Source organism: Ceratotherium simum, chromosome 40 (assembly GCF_057802395.1).
Source record: "Ceratotherium simum simum isolate JZ-2026a chromosome 40, ASM5780239v1, whole genome shotgun sequence".
NCBI lineage: Eukaryota > Metazoa > Chordata > Mammalia > Perissodactyla > Rhinocerotidae > Ceratotherium > Ceratotherium simum.
In genome coordinates this window covers 12600742-12618968 of record NC_141939.1, presented here as the reverse complement: position 1 = coordinate 12618968, position 18227 = coordinate 12600742, and the positions used below count along the sequence as shown (strand labels likewise).

General features: G+C 44.0%; 1 protein-coding gene across 4 annotated transcripts in view; it reads left to right on the top strand.

The window, feature by feature from the left end:
* UXS1 (UDP-glucuronate decarboxylase 1) overlaps positions 1–18227 on the top strand; it is a 97420-nt gene that overhangs the window by 20075 nt on the left and 59118 nt on the right. For 2 of the 4 annotated variants that reach the window (XM_087426319.1, XM_087426321.1), the window contains exons 2-5: positions 6763–6790; positions 8105–8153; positions 9339–9382; positions 14846–14906. In XM_087426319.1, the coding sequence (XP_087282445.1) occupies positions 6763–6790; positions 8105–8153; positions 9339–9382; positions 14846–14906 (182 nt within the window). Of the gene's footprint in view, positions 1–6762; positions 6791–8089; positions 8154–9338; positions 9383–14845; positions 14907–18227 lie in introns of all 4 variants that reach the window. The other 2 variants (XM_087426318.1, XM_087426320.1) reach the window with 1 other exon arrangement.

Below are 18227 nucleotides of genomic sequence, written 5' to 3'. Positions count from 1 at the left end.
CTTCGGAGATTGTACGGCCCGCAAGGCCTGAGTGTTGACTGTCTGTCCCTTTACAGAAGCGTGTGCCAACTCCCGCCCTGGAGCAGCGACTCCAGTCATCGGGAGAGGTTGCGTTCGTGTGTTCGTTCAGCAGGTGTCTGTGAGCGCGTATTATATGCCTGTGCCGCAACACCATAAATAACAGCAGTGAACCAAACAGAAAACGCCTGCCATTTTGGGGCTTAGGTTTTCTTGGAGGGAATCAGACAGAAAACACAGATTCACAGATAAGTGGATACATTAGCTGGTGATAAGTGCTGTGAAGAAAAAGAAAGCAGGCTAAGTGTGGGTAGGGAGGGAAGAGGAGTGGGGATGGAGGTGGTGGGGGTGCTGTTACAGATAGACTGTCAGAAGAGCTCTTTGATAAGGTAGTCTTTGAGCTGAGACCTGGATGAACAGAGGGAGGGAGGCAGATGAAGAGGCTGTTTGGGAGAAGTGCAAAGGCCCTGAGGCAGGAGCAGGCTTGGCAAATTGGAAAAATTACATGGCACAGGTGTGGCTTGAGCCTGGCCTATAAGAACAGAGAGATGGGCAACAGGTGAGGCGTGGCTGTGACATCATCAGATCCCATCTCCAGCCGCCAGAGTCACCTGGGCACTTGAAAAATACGATGCTTAATCCCTGCACAGAGATTCTGATTCAGGAGGTCTTAATTGCAGACCATTCGTGCCTTGCAGACCCTGGGAAGCCTGGATTTTATCCATTGAGACTAGAGAATGCAGAGCCCACGGCTCCAGCCCTGACCCATTCTCAGTCCGTGTTAGGTCCTGGGGAGCCTTTTCAGTCTACAGGGCACCAGGGATTAGGAGCCTTTGCTGCTTGGCCTCTCATGTTGCTTGGCTGTAGCAGAGGCTCAATAAGTAAATGTCTGCATTTTTGAGCAGAGCCCTGCATCTGCTACAGCTGTCTGTGGGCGTGCCATTTCTCCCTCTGCCGTGTCCTGAAGGATTGGGCCTATGATCTGGGCAAGTTCCCCGGGGTCTTGCAGGTGCCCAGTGCTCCACCCTCTCCTGCACGAGTGGGGTCAAGCTGTTTCCTCCTGTGGTCCCAGGTGGACCCTCCTGCTGCTTGTCAGCTGGGCCTCGCCCCCTCTGGGACTCCGTCTCTGGGCCTTTTCTCTTGGTCCTCCCTGTACGTCACGCACACGTTGCCTACCAGATGCGAGAAGTGTTGTGCGTAGGGTCTTACCTCTCTGTGCACCTGCAGGCACCAACTTTGCTGGATGGATGGCTGGTGGATGAGCAGGGAGGATTTTAGGAAACATTGGAAAAACAAGGCAAATCCTACTCGGGTTTCCCCAGGGGTCAGCACTGTCTCCTGTCACCAGCTGAGTTGGTGAGCCACCGGCACGCTGGTTTGTGGGATGTCTTGTTTCTACTTGCCTGCAGGCATGCCTTATATACCCGGTTACATAGGTGTGTGCCCGTGAAGAGGGAAGGGAGTTACTTCATGCTTCTTCCTGTGACTTAGGATAAAAGTGCATGTGCTTTCACGTTCAAGTGGTAGTCAGAATGCCCGACAGGAACATGCTAAAGCGTAGCGTGGCCATTGAATAAAATGCAGAGGTGTGAATGGAAATGGTGGTTTTGCCTGATCCAGTATGATAACAGTACATAAAATAGGGTAGGAGGATTCCTGGTAAAGAATCTGCACTTTGTCTGTGCCCTGGCATCCAGGGACTGAATTTATCCCTATTCTAAAGCAAATGCGCCTCTTAAAATTCCAGGCTTTTATGGATTGTGAATGGGTGGTTCCTCATTTGTTTGGAGTCTTGAGTTATTTGGAGGATTTTTGAAAGCTGTGAACACACGGTATTGCATGGACTTGCAAGGATTTTTCTCCCTCTGAACTTCCCGAAACTCATTCGTGAATCCATGGAGAGCCACCGACTTCAGATTGAGAAATTGTGTTCTAAGAGGATTTATCTCAAGTAATAGCTGATGAATATTTACAAAGCCAAGTTAGACTAGTAGAGACTATGACAGTGTTAGGTTAGCGTTTTAATTTTTTCTTTGTTAGAGGACAGTCATTTTTAATCATACCCTGTAAAATAACTCAATTTTTTGCCCTAAATGAAAATTTCTCTGTGATTTTCTTGAACTGGGTTTCCCTGCATAGCATGAAGTCTAGATACAGACATAATGAGAATTGTAAAATTGGTGTGCCTCAGTTTTCATACAAAGTATTTTTAAAATTTATATTAAAAATTAAAATATCTTGAAAGCTGTGTAAAGGAATTTGGTTTTATGCCCTTTGTCAGTAACGGTGATTGGTTATCTTTTTTCTTTCATACTTTTCTTAATATTGAGTCCTTGTATTATAGGTAATAGATTTAATTTAGTTTAGTTTAGTTCCAATATTTGTAGAGTACATCTATTAGTAATGCCTAGCTATCTGTTTGAGTAAGGTGGGTCAAATTAAGCAGGTTGCAAAATTCTAAAAGCAACATTAATTTTAAATAATATTTAACTTTTAAACTCCATGCCCTGTAGCATTCCAGGCTGCTCTACACAGAACACTGGGAGCAGGGCCCTGTAACCATTGGAAATCGCTGTGTTCCCCCCTGGAATGAGTCCGCGGGGGTGCAGGGCCTTCCCTACCTGCCGGGAGTGTCTCGTCCATGCTGGGTGCTCAGTCCTTTTCACTCTCCAAAGCAGAGCAGGCAGAGCTTTTGAGAATTTGAAAGGAAGCCCAAAACACTTGACATAAAAACATTTTAAAGAGTAATTGGTATTAACACTTCTGAAGATAAAAAGTACTAAGCAAGGGATAAATGTAAGAAAGTGAAAAACTTCCTTGACCTCCATTTAGCTAATTTTGGTGCCTGGCCCTCGTGTGCTTGGTGCTGCAAATGTGAATAAGAGAACACCTGACCTTGCAGGGAGACCCGCCTGTAAACCGCCAATTAAAAAAGTAGTGTGTAGTGGGTGGTGTGGCAACACAGAGGCTACAGCGTCGCCTGGAGTGAGGGGGAGGGGGAGGAGGCTTGCCAGAGAATGGAGTGCTCAGGTGAGGTATGACTGCGCTTCTGGCCAGGAGACCACCTGCAGAGAGGGCTGAAGGGTTGGGATGGCAGTGGTTTAGGGAGGGTGGAGAGCCCCATGGAAGGGGCTGCTGTGGAGGTCTGACTGGTGAGGAGTAGAGGGGGCTCGTGAAGCTCTATGTGAACCGGAAAGAGCAGGCAGTTGGGGAGGAGGGTCCAGTTCCTGGTGCGGAGGGCCAGTCGAAGAGGTCTGAGCCACAGAAATAGATTTGGGCATTATTCACCTATAGCCGTTATTATCCCTTTATAAGGGGTGGTGAAGCTGTGGCTCTGGGTTCATGTCCTGGGGCAGATCCCAGGGCCTCACCCACTTCCCACGGGAGCCATGCTTAAGCTGGACCAGTGGGAGAGGAGAGAAGAGTCGGGACTGTGGTGTCTTTAAGGAAGAACAAGGTGTCCAGGAGGGGAGGCAGCCTTACACGCTTTGAAATGGTCTAACTGATGACAGAAGGATTGAGAAATGTCTCCAAAATAGACATTCTAAACTGACTCAAGATGAAGTTAAGGGGACGGGCCCCGTGGCGTAGCGGTTAAGTGTGCGCGCTCCGCTGCTGGTGGCCCAGGTTCGGATCCTGGGCGCTCACCGACGCACCGCTTGTCAGGCCATGCTGTGGCGGCGTCCCATATAAAGTGGAGGAAGATGGGCACAGATGTTAGCCCAGGGCCAGTCTTCCTCAGCAAAAAGAGGAGCTTTGGCATGGATGTTAGCTTAGGGCTGATCTTCCTCACAAAAAAAAAAAAAAGGAGAAATTAAAAAGGAAAAAACTGAATAAACTAATAACCGTGGAATGATTTGACAAGGTTGTCAGAAGGCACTAACCACCCAGAAGGCACCTTAAGGAATGGATAATTCCTTTCTGCACCATTCCATAGCATAGAATGGCGCTTCCTGGTGTGTTTTGAGGAGCAACGTCATCCTAAAGCCAAAATGAGATAAGGTGTTTATTTGAGATGCACAGGAAAGAAAAGGGCCCGTGGGGTTTGGCAGCTCGTGGGTCATCACTGATCTTCGAGGTCTGTTTTGGTGGCGACAACGCCTGGTGTGTGAGCCGAGGACTGACCCAGATGTTCACACATTGTCTAGGAAGAGACCGAGAACAGGAGTTTAGCAAGGGTTTAAATATCTTTTTTCTCCTTTTTAAACAGCAACCTAAGCACGTGAATACAAAGAAGAATAATTACTTAGGTCACCATTTAAACTCAGTATTTTGGCATTTTCATGCAGTCTTTTTTTATATGTATTTTTTTAGTAGCAGGAGTCACACCTCACATACATGTTTTTCATCTAGAACTCTCATAACTGCATTATCATGCTACAACATAGTTTCATAGTCACATTTAATGGCCTTCTGATTTCATGGAATGGCTACATCATAATTTATATAGCAGCTCCCCAGTTGTAGGATATTTTGGTTTATTCCTCTGTCGTTTTTTCTTTTGTTATAAATAAGGCCGTGATTCGTGAAGGCAGCTTTCCTGTGTATATGCTTATTTCCTGAGGCTAGTACTCAAAAGTAAGATCTCCTGGTGCAAAGGTATAAACTTTCTTTGTTTCTTTAATGAGTAATGAATATAGTAAGGCTTTATTTTAACTTCTCCCGTTTCTTGCTTACTTGCCAATTTTATTTATTTATTGCTATCTTTTCTATCATAGTTTCCTCCTCTCTTTGAAGAGGGTTATGCTTTTATGGAATCATACCTTCTTAACGGGAATTTCTTGCTGGGGGTGAGATTTTGGAGACTAGTCAATAAACATTAGTTAAACCTCTACTGTGTACCAGAGGATGGCAATGAGAAGATGTCTAGGAGTAGATCCTAACCGCAGGGCCTTCCCAAGCTCACAAAATTGCCAGCCCTGGGACAGGAGGGTGTTTGTATTTGCACTCTGTCTTTCCCCAGCACCTGGAAGCACCTAAGAGTGATACTGAACCTCTTAATCTCAAGTTCACGTGTCTGATGTGCAGTAAACCAATCACTGAGACATTGGTGCTTGGAGATGGAGAGAGGTTTATTCGAACTGGCCAAAATGAGAAGGCAGGAGGATAGGTTCTCTCAAATCGCCCTCAACAAGAGAAGAAAGCTGGGGGTTTTATAGAGCCAAGTGGCGTGGGAGGAGGAGTTTCAGAGAAACAAAGGGGAAATCCATGTCTTTCACTCCGGATAAGCCCTTGGGCAATCTGACTCCTGGGCGTCAGCAGCAGCTAGGGGCTGGTTATCTGTTGATTGTAACTTCCTTGAAGGCATTCTTTTTCTTCTGTAAAACAAGCTCATAAATCCTTGTGACCCCTGAGTCACTCCTCAGGTTAAAGAGGAAAACAGCAAATTAACAAGATTAACTTCTTTTCATCAGTGTCTGTTTTGGGAACAAGGTTGAAGGGTAATCGTGTTCTTTTTTTGTGTGCGTGGGGAAGATCAGCTCTGAGCTAACATCTGATGCCAGTCCTCCTCTTTTTGCTGAGGAAGGTTGGCCCTGGGCTAATGTCCGTGGCCTATCTTCCTCTGCTTTACATGGGAAGTGGTGTGTTGGTGCTCGCCCAGGATCCAAACCTGTGAACCCCGGGCTGCCGAAGCAGAGCATGTGCACTTAACTGCTACACCACCGGGCTGGCCCTGGTAATCATGTTCTTATTGAATATTTACAGTAACCCTCAGGTACCCAGCTTCAGGAGCACCTGGCCCTTAGGAGGTGTTCAGCATTTGGAGAGTGACTACATAAGGGCCAAATAGGCATGTGTATAAAACGTTAGGACCTTCATTCGCAACAAAGGTTTCTTTTTGAAGTAACCCTCTGTTCAGTCACTTAAAGTGGCTGCTCATGGTCTAGTATTAGGTTTTTACGGTCATCCATGGTAAAACTTCACTGTTGCAGCTGGGCTGATTCATACACGTTTTTTTTTTTTTTTTAAAGGATATTTTAATTTTATTTATTTATTTATTTTTTCCCCCAAAGCCCCAGTAGATAGTTGTATGTCATAGCTGCACGTCCTTCTAGTTGCTGTATGTGGGACGCGGCCTCAGCATGGCCGGAGAAGCGGTGCGTCGGTGTGCGCCGGGGATCCGAACCCGGGCCGCCAGCAGTGGAGCAAGCGCACTTAACTGCTAAGCCACGGGGCCGGCCCCATACACATTTATTGAACGCCAGCTGTATGCATGATAACCCGCCGTCCAGGTGTCTGTGATCAAGGAGGCCGACAGCAGACAAGAAGCCGTAAGACAAGGGAGATGTGGTAGTGCTGAGAAAGGGTGGACTCCAGCTGAAGTTAAGCCTCGATGTCAGGCCGTGACTGAACTTCTCTGGGTTTTGGTGTCAGCGAGATTGAAAGGAAGAGGAGAAGAGGTTGGAATGAACCCTGGGATCTCTTTCAGGCACGCAGTCCTTTGATTCTTGTGACTGGCTTTTCCTCAAACAAAGGTTGGGGGCATGCTCTTTATCAACACACATCCAGTTGAACGCCAAACCTCAAAAGAGATGTTCCAAATTTAGAGGGCTATATAGCATCGTGTCTCACTTATTTATTAGTAGGACTTAATACTTTAAAAGTGTGCGTTTTATTGTCTTCATGAGCTGTAATTTAGTTTTCTTAGTGAACTTTAAATATTGGTTAAAAATTAAAATTGTATTAGTTGGAATCCTTGAATGTCATGAACTTAAATATTGACTTTTCTTCTTTCCCTTACAGCTGTTTGGGGCAACTTCGTTAATATGAGGTAATTGTTTTTGATAACTTGGATATCGTGGTTGGGTTTTATAGACACATTTCAGTAGTTACATATGCACCATTGATGTCATGTGTTAACTGAAGAATATTTTAAAAATGAAACGGAGCGTTTTGCTGTTCACACATCTGGGTGTGTCTTTCCTCCTAGGAATGTTCTTGAGGAATGGAGCTGATTTTAGCATTTACCCAAGTAAAGCCCAGATGTACAGACAAATCTTGAAGCAGCAATGGTCGGCTCCTCTGTGTTGCCCACCTCAGGGTCCCTTCCCTCCTTTTGTGGACAATAGAGGACTGACCCTGGCTTTCACCCCACTAAGGTGTAAATGGCACTCTGGGTGGCTCGAGCAAGCACAAAGGGGTGCAGGTTTCCAAAGCCTTTTGCAAGGGGAGCTGTGTGAGGGAAGCCGTGGCCGCCTGGCCGCGGGGAGCAGGCCAGTGGATGCTGAGGTGCCTGTCTGTCTTGGGGTAGGCCCGAGGAGCCTTCCGGCCTGAGTGTGCATTATCTATGCTGCTTAATAGGGCAGGAGAGACACTTGTAAAAGTAAAATCCTTGTGTTAATATTCTAAAAAAAAGAAATAAAAAAGTAATAAGCATTCATTGAAAAAACAAACGTGGTGGTGTTAGTCCAGTTTTACGTTTAAAGAAAAGTTTGCTCCACTTTGTATTTCCTGGTAGTGAAAATAAACTAAGAACAATCACGACTGTGGTGATTGGGTTGGATTTGGAAGTTTAATGCTGCTGCACGAGGCCGCAGGGGAGAGGGTCGCTGTGCCCCCAGCAGGCTTTGTACATGGACTTGGTTTTGCAAGGCCCGTGGGGCATGTTGACCTGATTCCTACCAGCGGGGTGTGTGTGTGTCTCCTGACAAAGGCTTCTGTGTGTGGCTTGGTGGGGTGCTCAGATCCCGTTGAAAGGAGCTCTGTTTTTTTGACTTGGAAAAACTCCGTTTTGTGTTAAATCCCCCGAAAGCTCAGCAGACAGACTTGTACTCCTGTAGACACACTTCCTGCTTCTGATTTAAAATCCCACGTTGGGTGTAACGTGGAAGTGGGATTGTTTTAGTTTAATAGAAACGACCCTTAAGTAGTGGGCCGGTGAGATGGATCTGAGGAGCTCTCCTCTCCCCGTTGTCTGGTGGTCCTGTGGAGCACCCGCTTCTGGAGGGAACTGCTACACACGCCCGACGCTTGGGAAGGAGAGGGGATGGTCTGTAGCCTTTGGTTTGGTTTGTGTGTTAGAGATAAATCTTGAAGTCCTAAAGCCTTTCACCTGGTCTCAGTTTTGTAGCTTTCTTCTCAACAGGTCTATCCAGGAACATGATGAACTAAAAATTGAAAGCAAGATTGAAGAGGTTAGTCTCTTTTCCATATTTTGCTTCTATTTTTTCTGTGTTTGTCAACTTCAGTTCCTTTGCTTGTGCTGGTATCTTTATTGTGGCAGCTTGATGCTGATCTGTGATTTTGAAACCATCTCTCAAATTATTCCCTTATTTAAGAGGAGACTTTGTTTATTAGACTGTGGATGCATCTCTGTCAGCGTTTGTCCATTTTGTAAGGGTGTGATGTATTAAAACAGATTCTAACCTAAAAGTGAAATGGATTTAAACTTTTACGTGACCTTTCTAATGAGCCTTTCCAGAATTACTTAGAGAAAGGGAGTTGATTACCTTTACCAGGGATGGAGGCAAGTGCCAGCGTGCGCTCACCTGAGCAGATGCTGAGAGGGAAAGGACCCCACTCAGATGCTAGGACTGAAGGAACATAAAGAGTGTGTGTGTGTGCACAGACGGGGAAGTCACACACCTACTCACTGGAAGCCAGCTCCTCTGGGTCATGATACACCTTCTATTTTAAAATAATTGCTTATGTTTTCATCAAATAAATATAGCTATAGATGGACTGTTGTCACGTGGGCTGTAGCGGGGCATGGGGAGTTCTTCATTTTGATTGGAAGCCGCATGCTAGAGTCATGGGGAGGCCCTTGGATTGCTCTTGTCCTTCTGTCTGAGCTCATGGTGTCAACACACATGCATGTGGGTTGACTCACAGCCTGTAATTCACGTGCTGGTGCTGATAACATGGAGATAATATGTAGAAACATGGTGATAAACTATTGTGGGCACCACCTAGGAGATTCTTTAGTTCTTGAAAAAAAAACCAATGGTGTTGATCTGCCTGTTTTTATGAGCCTGAACCACCTTTAACATTGCTCATAGTAAGGTAGGAAAGAAAAAAGGTTAATTTTCTCAGGGATCCAGGCATCTGTGGCGTAAGAGTTCCAAATCACATTCTAGAATTGTGATTAACGAGGTTAATTTCATGCTTAATTTCATATTTTTTCATAATTATGAAAAATTAACTTTTCATAGTTAATATTTCATACCAAAATAACTTAATTTCAAACTGAAAGTGAATTGTAGAAGTAATTAAAATCTGTTTTGCATTATTTCATGCCTATTTGGAACATTAGAGTGGGGTGAAAGTGGTGGAAGATTGTGTTTTTGCTTTAAAACTGATTTTGGTTATTTTTGTTTTAGATTGTTGAACCACTAAGAGAGAAAATCAGAGATTTGGAAAAAAGGTACGTGTACTTTGTGTTTTGAGTTTAGGAAAATGCTTATCTCTTACTATTGACTTTAGAAGGTCAATATCTAATATCAAGTTCATCCCAACTGAGAAATATGTAAGGCATTCTTAAGACAAGAACTTTTCCATGAGAAGGTAAATTTTTCTCAAAAATTTGGATGCAGTGGTTTTTTTTGTTTTTTTTGTTTTGTTTTTGGAAGGAAGATCAGCTCTGAGCTAACATCTACCAATCCTCCTCTTTTTGCTGAGGAAGACTGGCCCTGGGCTAACATCCATGCCCATCCTCCTCCACTTTATGTGGGACGCTGCCATAGCATGGCCTGACAAGCGGTGTGTTGGTGCGCACCCGGGATCTGAACCCGGGCCGCCAGCAGCAGAGCATGCGCACTTAACTGCTATGCCACGGGTCTAGCCCCTGGATGCAGTGGCCCCTGGATGCAGTGTTTTTAAATCTTTTGTTTTTTGTTCTTTTGTCATTAAGAACTATTTTTTTTTTTTTTTTTGTGAGGAAGATCAGCCCTGAGCTAACATCTGTGCTAATCCTCCTCTTTTTGCTGAGGAAGACTGGCCCTGGGCTAACATCCATGCCCATCCTCCTCCACTTTATGTGGGACGCGGCCTCAGCATGGCCGGAGAAGCGGTGCCTCGGTGCGCACCCGGGATCCGAACCTGGGCTGCCAGTAGCGGAGCACGCGCTTAACCGCTAAGCCATGGGGCCGGCCCAAGATCTATTTTTGATGAAAGCCTTGGATTCGCTCCAGAAAAAAATATTTATTTATCTTAATTAATTTATTTTTCCAAAGTCCTTCCTAAAGCCCGATGACAGATCTTATGTTAAAAGTCCTTCCTCTTATATCCTCTGTCAGTTTGGTTCTACAGACTATAATGACCTAAATAAATGTCCACATAAATGTGGTTGTTTTTCCCCATTTGAGTATGATAGTGACACGATCAGAACATCGGAAGAAGAAAAGAGCTAGGTTTGTTGAAATCTTCCTTTTCTAAACCCTGTGAATTTCTCAGTTCCTTATCTTCTTTTAATTTCTGTGCAGGGCAGTCACATGTTTCTAGCATATATTTATTAGTCTAAGAGAATTGTTTCTAAAACACAAAAACAATCTGGAGGGCCTAAAAGCTAGATCCCTATGTAAGTACTGTAAGAAATTATGGATATGGAGCCTGTGATATGTCACGTTTGGTCATTTGTTTGCTTTTGCACCAAACCACATCAGGAAGTTTTCAGAATTGAGTCCAGGTAAAGTGGCTAGGAGGGAAGAATTGTATAATATGGTGGAAACTTTTATGTGAATCAGATTCTGAAGAAAATTCCTCGTCAGCCTCTGTCTTGGTGGTTCCCCACTCCAGTCGTGGCTCTGTTCCACACATTCTCACTCTAAATTGAGCTTCGGGCACTGGAACATTTTCCTTGAGTGTATTTGGAAAACATTGTGTCTGGAGTAAAAACTGGATCTTTAGAAGTTTAAAACAGAAAAATGAAAACATTCATTAACGTTTATGTAATTTTTTTTCTTTTCCTGGGATGAGTTTGGATGATGTACATCAGCGTTGTATGAACCTTTTATCAAGTCCAGAATAGAAGGGAAGAGATGCAATGCAGTTTTTTTTTTTTTTTTTTTTTGATTTTGGTGTTTTCACTAAATGAGCAAAGAGAAAAAAGGATGGAGAAAATTCATCAGTTGAAACGTGTTCATTCACTTTCTTCCTGTCCTCAACAGTTTTTATGTCGTCATGCAAACTCTTAATGTTAACTGTTACTGGAGTAAAAGTTCTTAGTATTTTTAACAGATTCAGTTAGTAATATAAGGTTGTTTTTTGTGCTTTAAATTATTCTTGCCATGATTTGGTGCTGAAATTACACTGCTTGTAACATTTCATTGGCTAGGAGCCAGAAATTCTGCCTTCAATAAGACTGGCATAATTTGGGAGATTTTAATTAAAGCTTAAAAAAATTGTTTATGCTGGGAAGTAACCCACCACAGACTTTATGTTAGTCAAAGAAAAAAAAAAATCTGTCCACTGGCAATCATTTTCTTTAGAGAATAATAATATTAATTTATTTGTGAAAAGTGAATCAATTAGATAACTTCCCTGTAAGGCAATGGCTCACACACAAGATCTCTTGAAATATGAGGATTATATGATTCTCTTTGATACTTTTGTGATGTTCTTTGTGCTTTTTAAATCAGAAAGAGAAGCACAAGTATGAATATAATGTTAAAGAATTTAGCAGTAACTCATTCTTGTCAGACTGAGAGTTACCTTTAAAATAGGTGCAGAGGTTAAGCATTTGCTGCTTTGCTAGTTACTCATTCTAAAATGGTTCTGTCCTTCAGGTCGGGGAGAAATCAGGTGACAGAGGAGCCTGAGTTATTATTTTAGTTAGAAAGTCGGGTACGGACATGAGTTTGTAGTGGAAACAGGTAGAGCTCTGTCTAGTTTTATTTTTCCCGACAGATTATGTGATAAGAGTGATCAGACAGCCATCTTGACACTGGCAAGATAAGAACGTAACTGGAAATGTGATGTCTCGATGTGCTTGTCACTTGTGGGCAAAGTGGCCCCCAAGAAATAATGGTATTTTCCAAAGGTAAAGGTAATATTTATATAGGGAAAGAAATGGGGACAGTGCCATTCTAGAAACCTGAGTAAGTGGATTATGGGGGCTTTTTCCTCTTCCCTGCCACACCCCTATTTCTTAATAGTTTGATTACATGCCATTTGTTTAATTTCATCTTCATGCCTTTAAATAGATAGCAAGTAATGATGGTCATTTCAATTCTAAGTAAAAGTACTTCTTGCTGGCCCTTCTATTAAACAGTAAGGTTAGAGTCTGGAATGGCGTAAAGTAATTACTAAAGGATTAATTTTGGGAGGTAAGAAAAGATCTATTGGGGCCGGCCCAGTGGTGCAGCGGTTAAATGCACGCGCTCCACTGCAGAGGCCCGGGGTTCGCTGGTTCGGATCCCGGGCGCGCACCGACGCACCACTTGTCAAGCCATGCTATGGTGGCGTCCCATATAAAGTAGATGTAGATGGGCATGGATGTGAGCCCAGGGCCAGTCTTCCTCAGCCAAAAAAAAAGAGGAGGATTGGCATTGGATGTTAGCTCAGGGCTGGTCTTCCTCACACACACAAAAAAGATCCATTGTTCAATTCATACTGCCTCCCTTGTTTGCTTCTCTCTCTCACACTCAGAAGTGCAGAATGCAGGCTTGCTGCAGGCCTGTTTGCTGCTGTGTCCCCGGTGCGGGGCAGAGCATAGGTGCTCAGTCGAGCTCCCGAATAAATGAAGATGTGGATGAGCCAATACACTGGGTAGGATTTTCACCCCCTTCAGGCTTTCAGAGAAGCCCGTGCCTCTCCCTTGCCCACTCTGCCCAGTGCCGCGTGAGTGCAGGAGGGCCCGCCCGGAAGGGCTGAGCGGCCTGTTGAAGGCGAGGCCCAGCCAGCACCGACTCGCGCAGTCACGCCAGTCCCCGAGCTCTGTCGCCCAGGACTGCAGGAAGGTGGACAGGGAGAGGCGTGAGGGGAGGACCCTGGAGGAGCTTTCCCCGCTCACTCCTGCAGTGTCGTGCGCCTGAGGTCTCGGGGGAAGGGATGAGGGGCATCAGATGGTTTTTGTAAAGTTTAATAACTTGATCATACATATGAAATCTGTATGTTTTTTAAATTAAAGATTTAGCACACAGTAGAAGTAGATTTGTTAGTCCATTCTGCACATGTAACTGTGTCAGGCAATTATGTTTTTGCTTTAGTTTTTTTTCTTTTAACTGTATTTGTTGTAAGAAAACCGTTTGCTGTATTTTTCCTGGTGTAAGTAGCATATCAAATTTCATTGTAACCTCTCAGACAGGTGCTATTTTAAGCTAATAAGTTGGATTAAAGTTTGTTTCAGTGGCCAACTGGCATGCTCCCTCCTGGGATGCCCACGTCTTAGTCCCGTGCCTCTGCTCCTTGCCGAGTCCCTCTTCCTCCCTCCACTTTTCAGGTACTCAGCTATGATCCATTTAGCGACATTGTCTCTAAAACCAGGCAGTCGGGAGAGAGTGAACCTCCACAGTGAGTGAAGGAAGGTGACGAGCCAGAGACGGTGGCAGCGTTTTCTGCCACAGCTTGGAAGAGAAGTGGGCCTTGTTGGCAGCAGTGGGCAGGTGGGGAAGGGGTCGGGCTGCAAGGAAGAGACGTTTCAGTTATGCCCTGGGTGTAGACTCGGGATTGAGGCCAGAGCGGTGGATGTGAGGCGCTCAGAGAGGAAAGGGGAAATTGGGGCAGCTGTGCGGGGTGCACACTGCCAGTGCTGAGGTATACTTTGCCATCCTCCAGCTGAGTAATCAAGGAAGTCCTCAGAATGACAAAAAGTGTCACTTTGCAAACAGGGCATCTGTCAGGCTCCCTCGAGGTCTCCAATTTTGCTCTGACTGAAGGCAGAACTTCCCCTGCTCCACGCAATGTAAGCACTTACCAGTAAGCACTTACCATGGGGGCCTGTGCTAGAGACAGTTGCTGCGCAGCCCTCCTGGGGAGGCGCTCCTGTTACCCCTTGACAGAGCCTGAAGCCCTGAGGTGCGCAGAGCGCTTGGGGTTTTGCTCCGGGGTCACAGAACTAACAAGGGAGAAGGTCAGGATTCTCACCCATTCCCTCGGACTCTCCCGCCTGCCTGGCTGTTTTTGTAGTCTGCAAGGGGAGCTTGGCTTTGTGAGAATCGGGCCGTTCTCAGTAGAGGAATTCATCTGCTTTGTAAAAGAAGCCCTCCTGCTCCAAGCTCCCGTTTAAGCATCTTCCACTCTTTCTGGAGATGAGAAGCACCTGCTTCAAGGGCTTCTGTCTGACGACCTGTCATCTTCTGTCATCTTGGGGACCATGGCCCCTTTACCAGGGGCAGGAGGCACTGAAAGATAAGGGGAGACCTGAGACTGGTCCAGAGCCGACTCTGAGAGACAGAGCGCTGGTGCCCAGTCATTTTGCCCGGGGATGCCAGTTGGGAAGGGCGTACTGGAATTGCGAAACTGCCCCGAATAGGGAAACAGGCTTAGTTCATATCTTCTTTTCTTACTTTTGCAAGGCACAGTCTCCTATGTTGGGTCAGTGACTGCTGCTTTCTTGCTCCAGACCCTGACGTAGCATCTTGAGAATCCTGCCCCTCCCTTATTTGTGATTGGCTGTGGCTGCTGGTCGCCTATACATTCTTCAGTTTTCCCTTCTCAGGGTGGAATCTCAGTCACATCCCTAGCTTGATTCTAAACCAGGAGGAGGTTAGGTGTTTCTTGAGTTCGGATGAGCCAGTGGTGGCTCAGTCCCTGCAGCACTCACTCGGAGCGGAGAGAAGGAGCAGACGGTAACAGTTCCAGGGGTTGGTGTTTGTCTTGATGGGAGGTGGAGAAAATGCTCACTTGAGATGTTTGACTTTTTCTTTTGTAATCTCTTCGTGTTATACAGCCTCACCCAGAAATACCCGCCAGTAAAATTTTTATCAGAAAAGGACCGTAAAAGAATTTTGGTAAGTTTGCACATCTAATTAATATTTGTAATATCAAGAAACTTGCTTTTTAAATAGAGTATAATTCACCTACCATTAAAATCCCCCTTATAGATTATACAATTCAGTGGTTTATAGTATGTTCACAAAGTTGTGTAACAGCACCACATTCTAATTCCAGAATATTTTCATCACCCTCAAAAAAGCCCTGTATTAGCAGTCATTTCCCCTTCCTCCAGCTCGTGGCAACCACTAAAACTACTTTCTGTCTCTATGGATTTGCCTGTTTTGAACATTTCATATGAGTGAAATGATATAATATGTAGTCTTTAGTGTCTTGATTTCTTAAACAGGTTCATCCACGCTGTAGCCTGAATCAGTACTTCATTCCTTCATGAATGGATGTACCACGTTTTGTTGATCCACCTATCAGTTGATGGACATTTGGGGTGGTTTCTGCTTTGAGGCTATTGTGAATAACGCTGCTATGAACATATGTGTGCAAGATTTTCTGTGGACACAGGTTTTCAGTTCTTTTGGGTATGTACCTAGGAGAGGAATTACTTAGGTCATGTGGTAAGCCTCTGTATAACGTTTTGAGGAAATGTGAAACTTTTCCAGAGCAGTGGTTTTTAAAACCTTTTCTGGTTCACAGACCACGTTGGTGATCCACTGGGGGCTTCCTTGGCTAGTGGTCTCTGTGTTAAACATCAGTATGTATTCACTGGTGAAAGAATCCCATTTAACCATTGTGCAGCAAAGTGTGTCCAAAGAGATTGGCACTATTGCATTTTTTAAAAATAACAGCTTTATTGAGATATAATTTACATACCATACAATTCACCCTCTAAAGTATACAATTATTAGTGTTTAGTACATTCACAAAGTTGTGCGATCATCACAAATTTTTGAACATTTTCATCACCCCAAAAAGAAACCCCATACCTATTAGCAGTCACTCTCCATTTTCCCCCAAGCCCCTCCACATCCCAAGCCCTAGGCTACCACTAACTTGTTTCTGTCTGTAGAGATTTGCCGATTCTGGATATTTCATATAGGTGGAATAATGCAATATTTGTCCTTTTGTGATTGGCTTCTTTCACTTAGCATGTTTTTAGGATTCATTCATATTGTAGCATGTATCAGTACTGATGTTTTTTATGCGTGTGTGAGGAAGATTAGTCCTGAGCTAATATCTGTTGCCAATCCTCCTCTTTTTGCTAAGGAAGATTTGCCCTGGGCTAACATCTGTGCCCATCTTCCTCTACTCTATGGATGCCGCCACAGCGTGGCTTCACAAGCAGTGCGTTGGTCTGCGCACGGGATCTGAACCCAGAAACCCTGGGCTGCCGAAGCAGAGCGTGCGAACCTAAGCACTACGCCACTGGGCCAGCCGCCAGTACTTCTTATCTTTTTATTACCAAGTAATATTCCATTGTATGGATAGACCACATTTTATTTATCGATTTATCGTATGGATCATATGGCAGCTCTGTGTTTAACCTTTTGAGGAACTGCCAGACTGTTTGCCATAGCAGCTGTACCATTTTACATTCCCATCAGCAGTGTATGAGGGTTCCAAATTCTCCACATCCTCACCAACACTTGTTATTATCTCTCTTTTTGTTGGTAGCCCCCCTGGTGGGTGTTAAGTGGTATCTCACTGTGGTTTTGATTTGAGTTTCCCTGATGGCTAATGATGTTGAGCATCTTTTCATGTGCTTATTGGTCATTTCTTTATCTTCTGTGAAGAAATGTCTATTCAGATACTAAGCCCATTTTTTTAATTGGGTTATTTTTCTTTTCATTATTGTGTTACATGAGCTCTTTGCCTGTTCTTGACACAAGTTTTTTATCATGTATATGATTTGCAAATATTTTCTCCCATTCTGTGGTTTGTCTTTTCACTTTCTTGATGGTGTTCTTTGAAGCACAAAAGTTTTTAATGTTGATGAAGTCTGTTTTTTTTCTTTAGTTCCTTGTACTTTGGTGTCATATTTAAGAAATCATTGCCTAATCCGAGGTCACAAAGATTTACCATGTTTCTTCTTAAGAATTTTATAGTTTTAGTTCTTATGTGTAGGTCTATGATTCATTTTGAGTTAATTTTTGTATATGGTGTTAGATAGGGGGCTTTCATCCTTTTGCATGTGGCTACCCAGTTGTCCAGCACCGTTGGCTGACAAGAATAATCATGCCCCATTGAATTGTCTTGGCGCCCTTGTTGAAAATCAGCTGACCATAAATGTAAATATTTATTTCTAGATTCTCATTTCTATTCCATTGTTTTCTATGTTTATTCGTATGCAAGTACCACACTTAATTACTGTAGCTTTTTTTTTTTTTTTTTGTGAGGGAGATCAGCCCTGAGCTAACATCCGTGCTAATCCTCCTCTTTTTTTTTTTTTTGCTGAGGAAGACCGGCTCTGAGCTAACATCTATTGCCAATCCTCCTCCTTTTTTTTCCTGCCAAAGCCCCAGTAGATAGTTGTATGTCATAGTTGCACATCCTTCTAGTTGCTGTATGTGGGACGCGGCCTCAGCATGGCCAGAGAAGCGGTGCGTTGGTGCGCGCCTGGGATCCGAACCCGGGCTGCCAGCAGCGGAGCGTGCGCACTTAACCGCTAAGCCACGGGGCCGGCCCTAATTACTGTAGCTTTGTAGGAAGTTTTAAAATTGGGAAGTGTGAGTACTCAAGCTTTGTTCTTTTTCAAGATAGTTTTGACTATTCTGGATCCCTTATAGTTCCTCGTGAATTTTAGGGTCAGCTTGTCAATTTCTCCAAAGAAGCTAGCTGAGACACTGATAGAGATTGCATTGAATCAGTAGATCAATTTGGACAGTATTGTCATCTCAACGATATTGTCTTCCAATCCTTGAACATGGGGTGTGTCTTTCCATTTGTTTAGGTCTTTACTAGTTTCTTTTAACATTTTTTTTATAGTTTTCAGAATACAAGTTTTACAGTTCTTTTCTTAAATTTATTCTAAGGTGTTTTATCCATTTTTGATGCTAGCTTAAAGGGAAATGTTTTGTTTCATTTTTGTGTATTGCAAATAAATAGACATGCAGTTGGTTTTTGTATTTTCTTATGTCCTGCAGCATTGCTGAACTCCTTGGTTAGTTCTAATAGTTCTAAGTGGATTCCTCAGGTGTTTCTATGTACGAGATCATGTCATCTGCAATTATAGGTGGTTTAACGTCTGCTTTTTCAGTGTGGATACCTTTTATTTCACCTGCTTCCTAATTGTCCTGGCTAGAACCTCTGACACAGTGTTGAATAGAAGCGGGAAGAGCGGACATCCTTGTCCTGTTCCTGGTCTGGGGAGAAAGCTTTCAGTT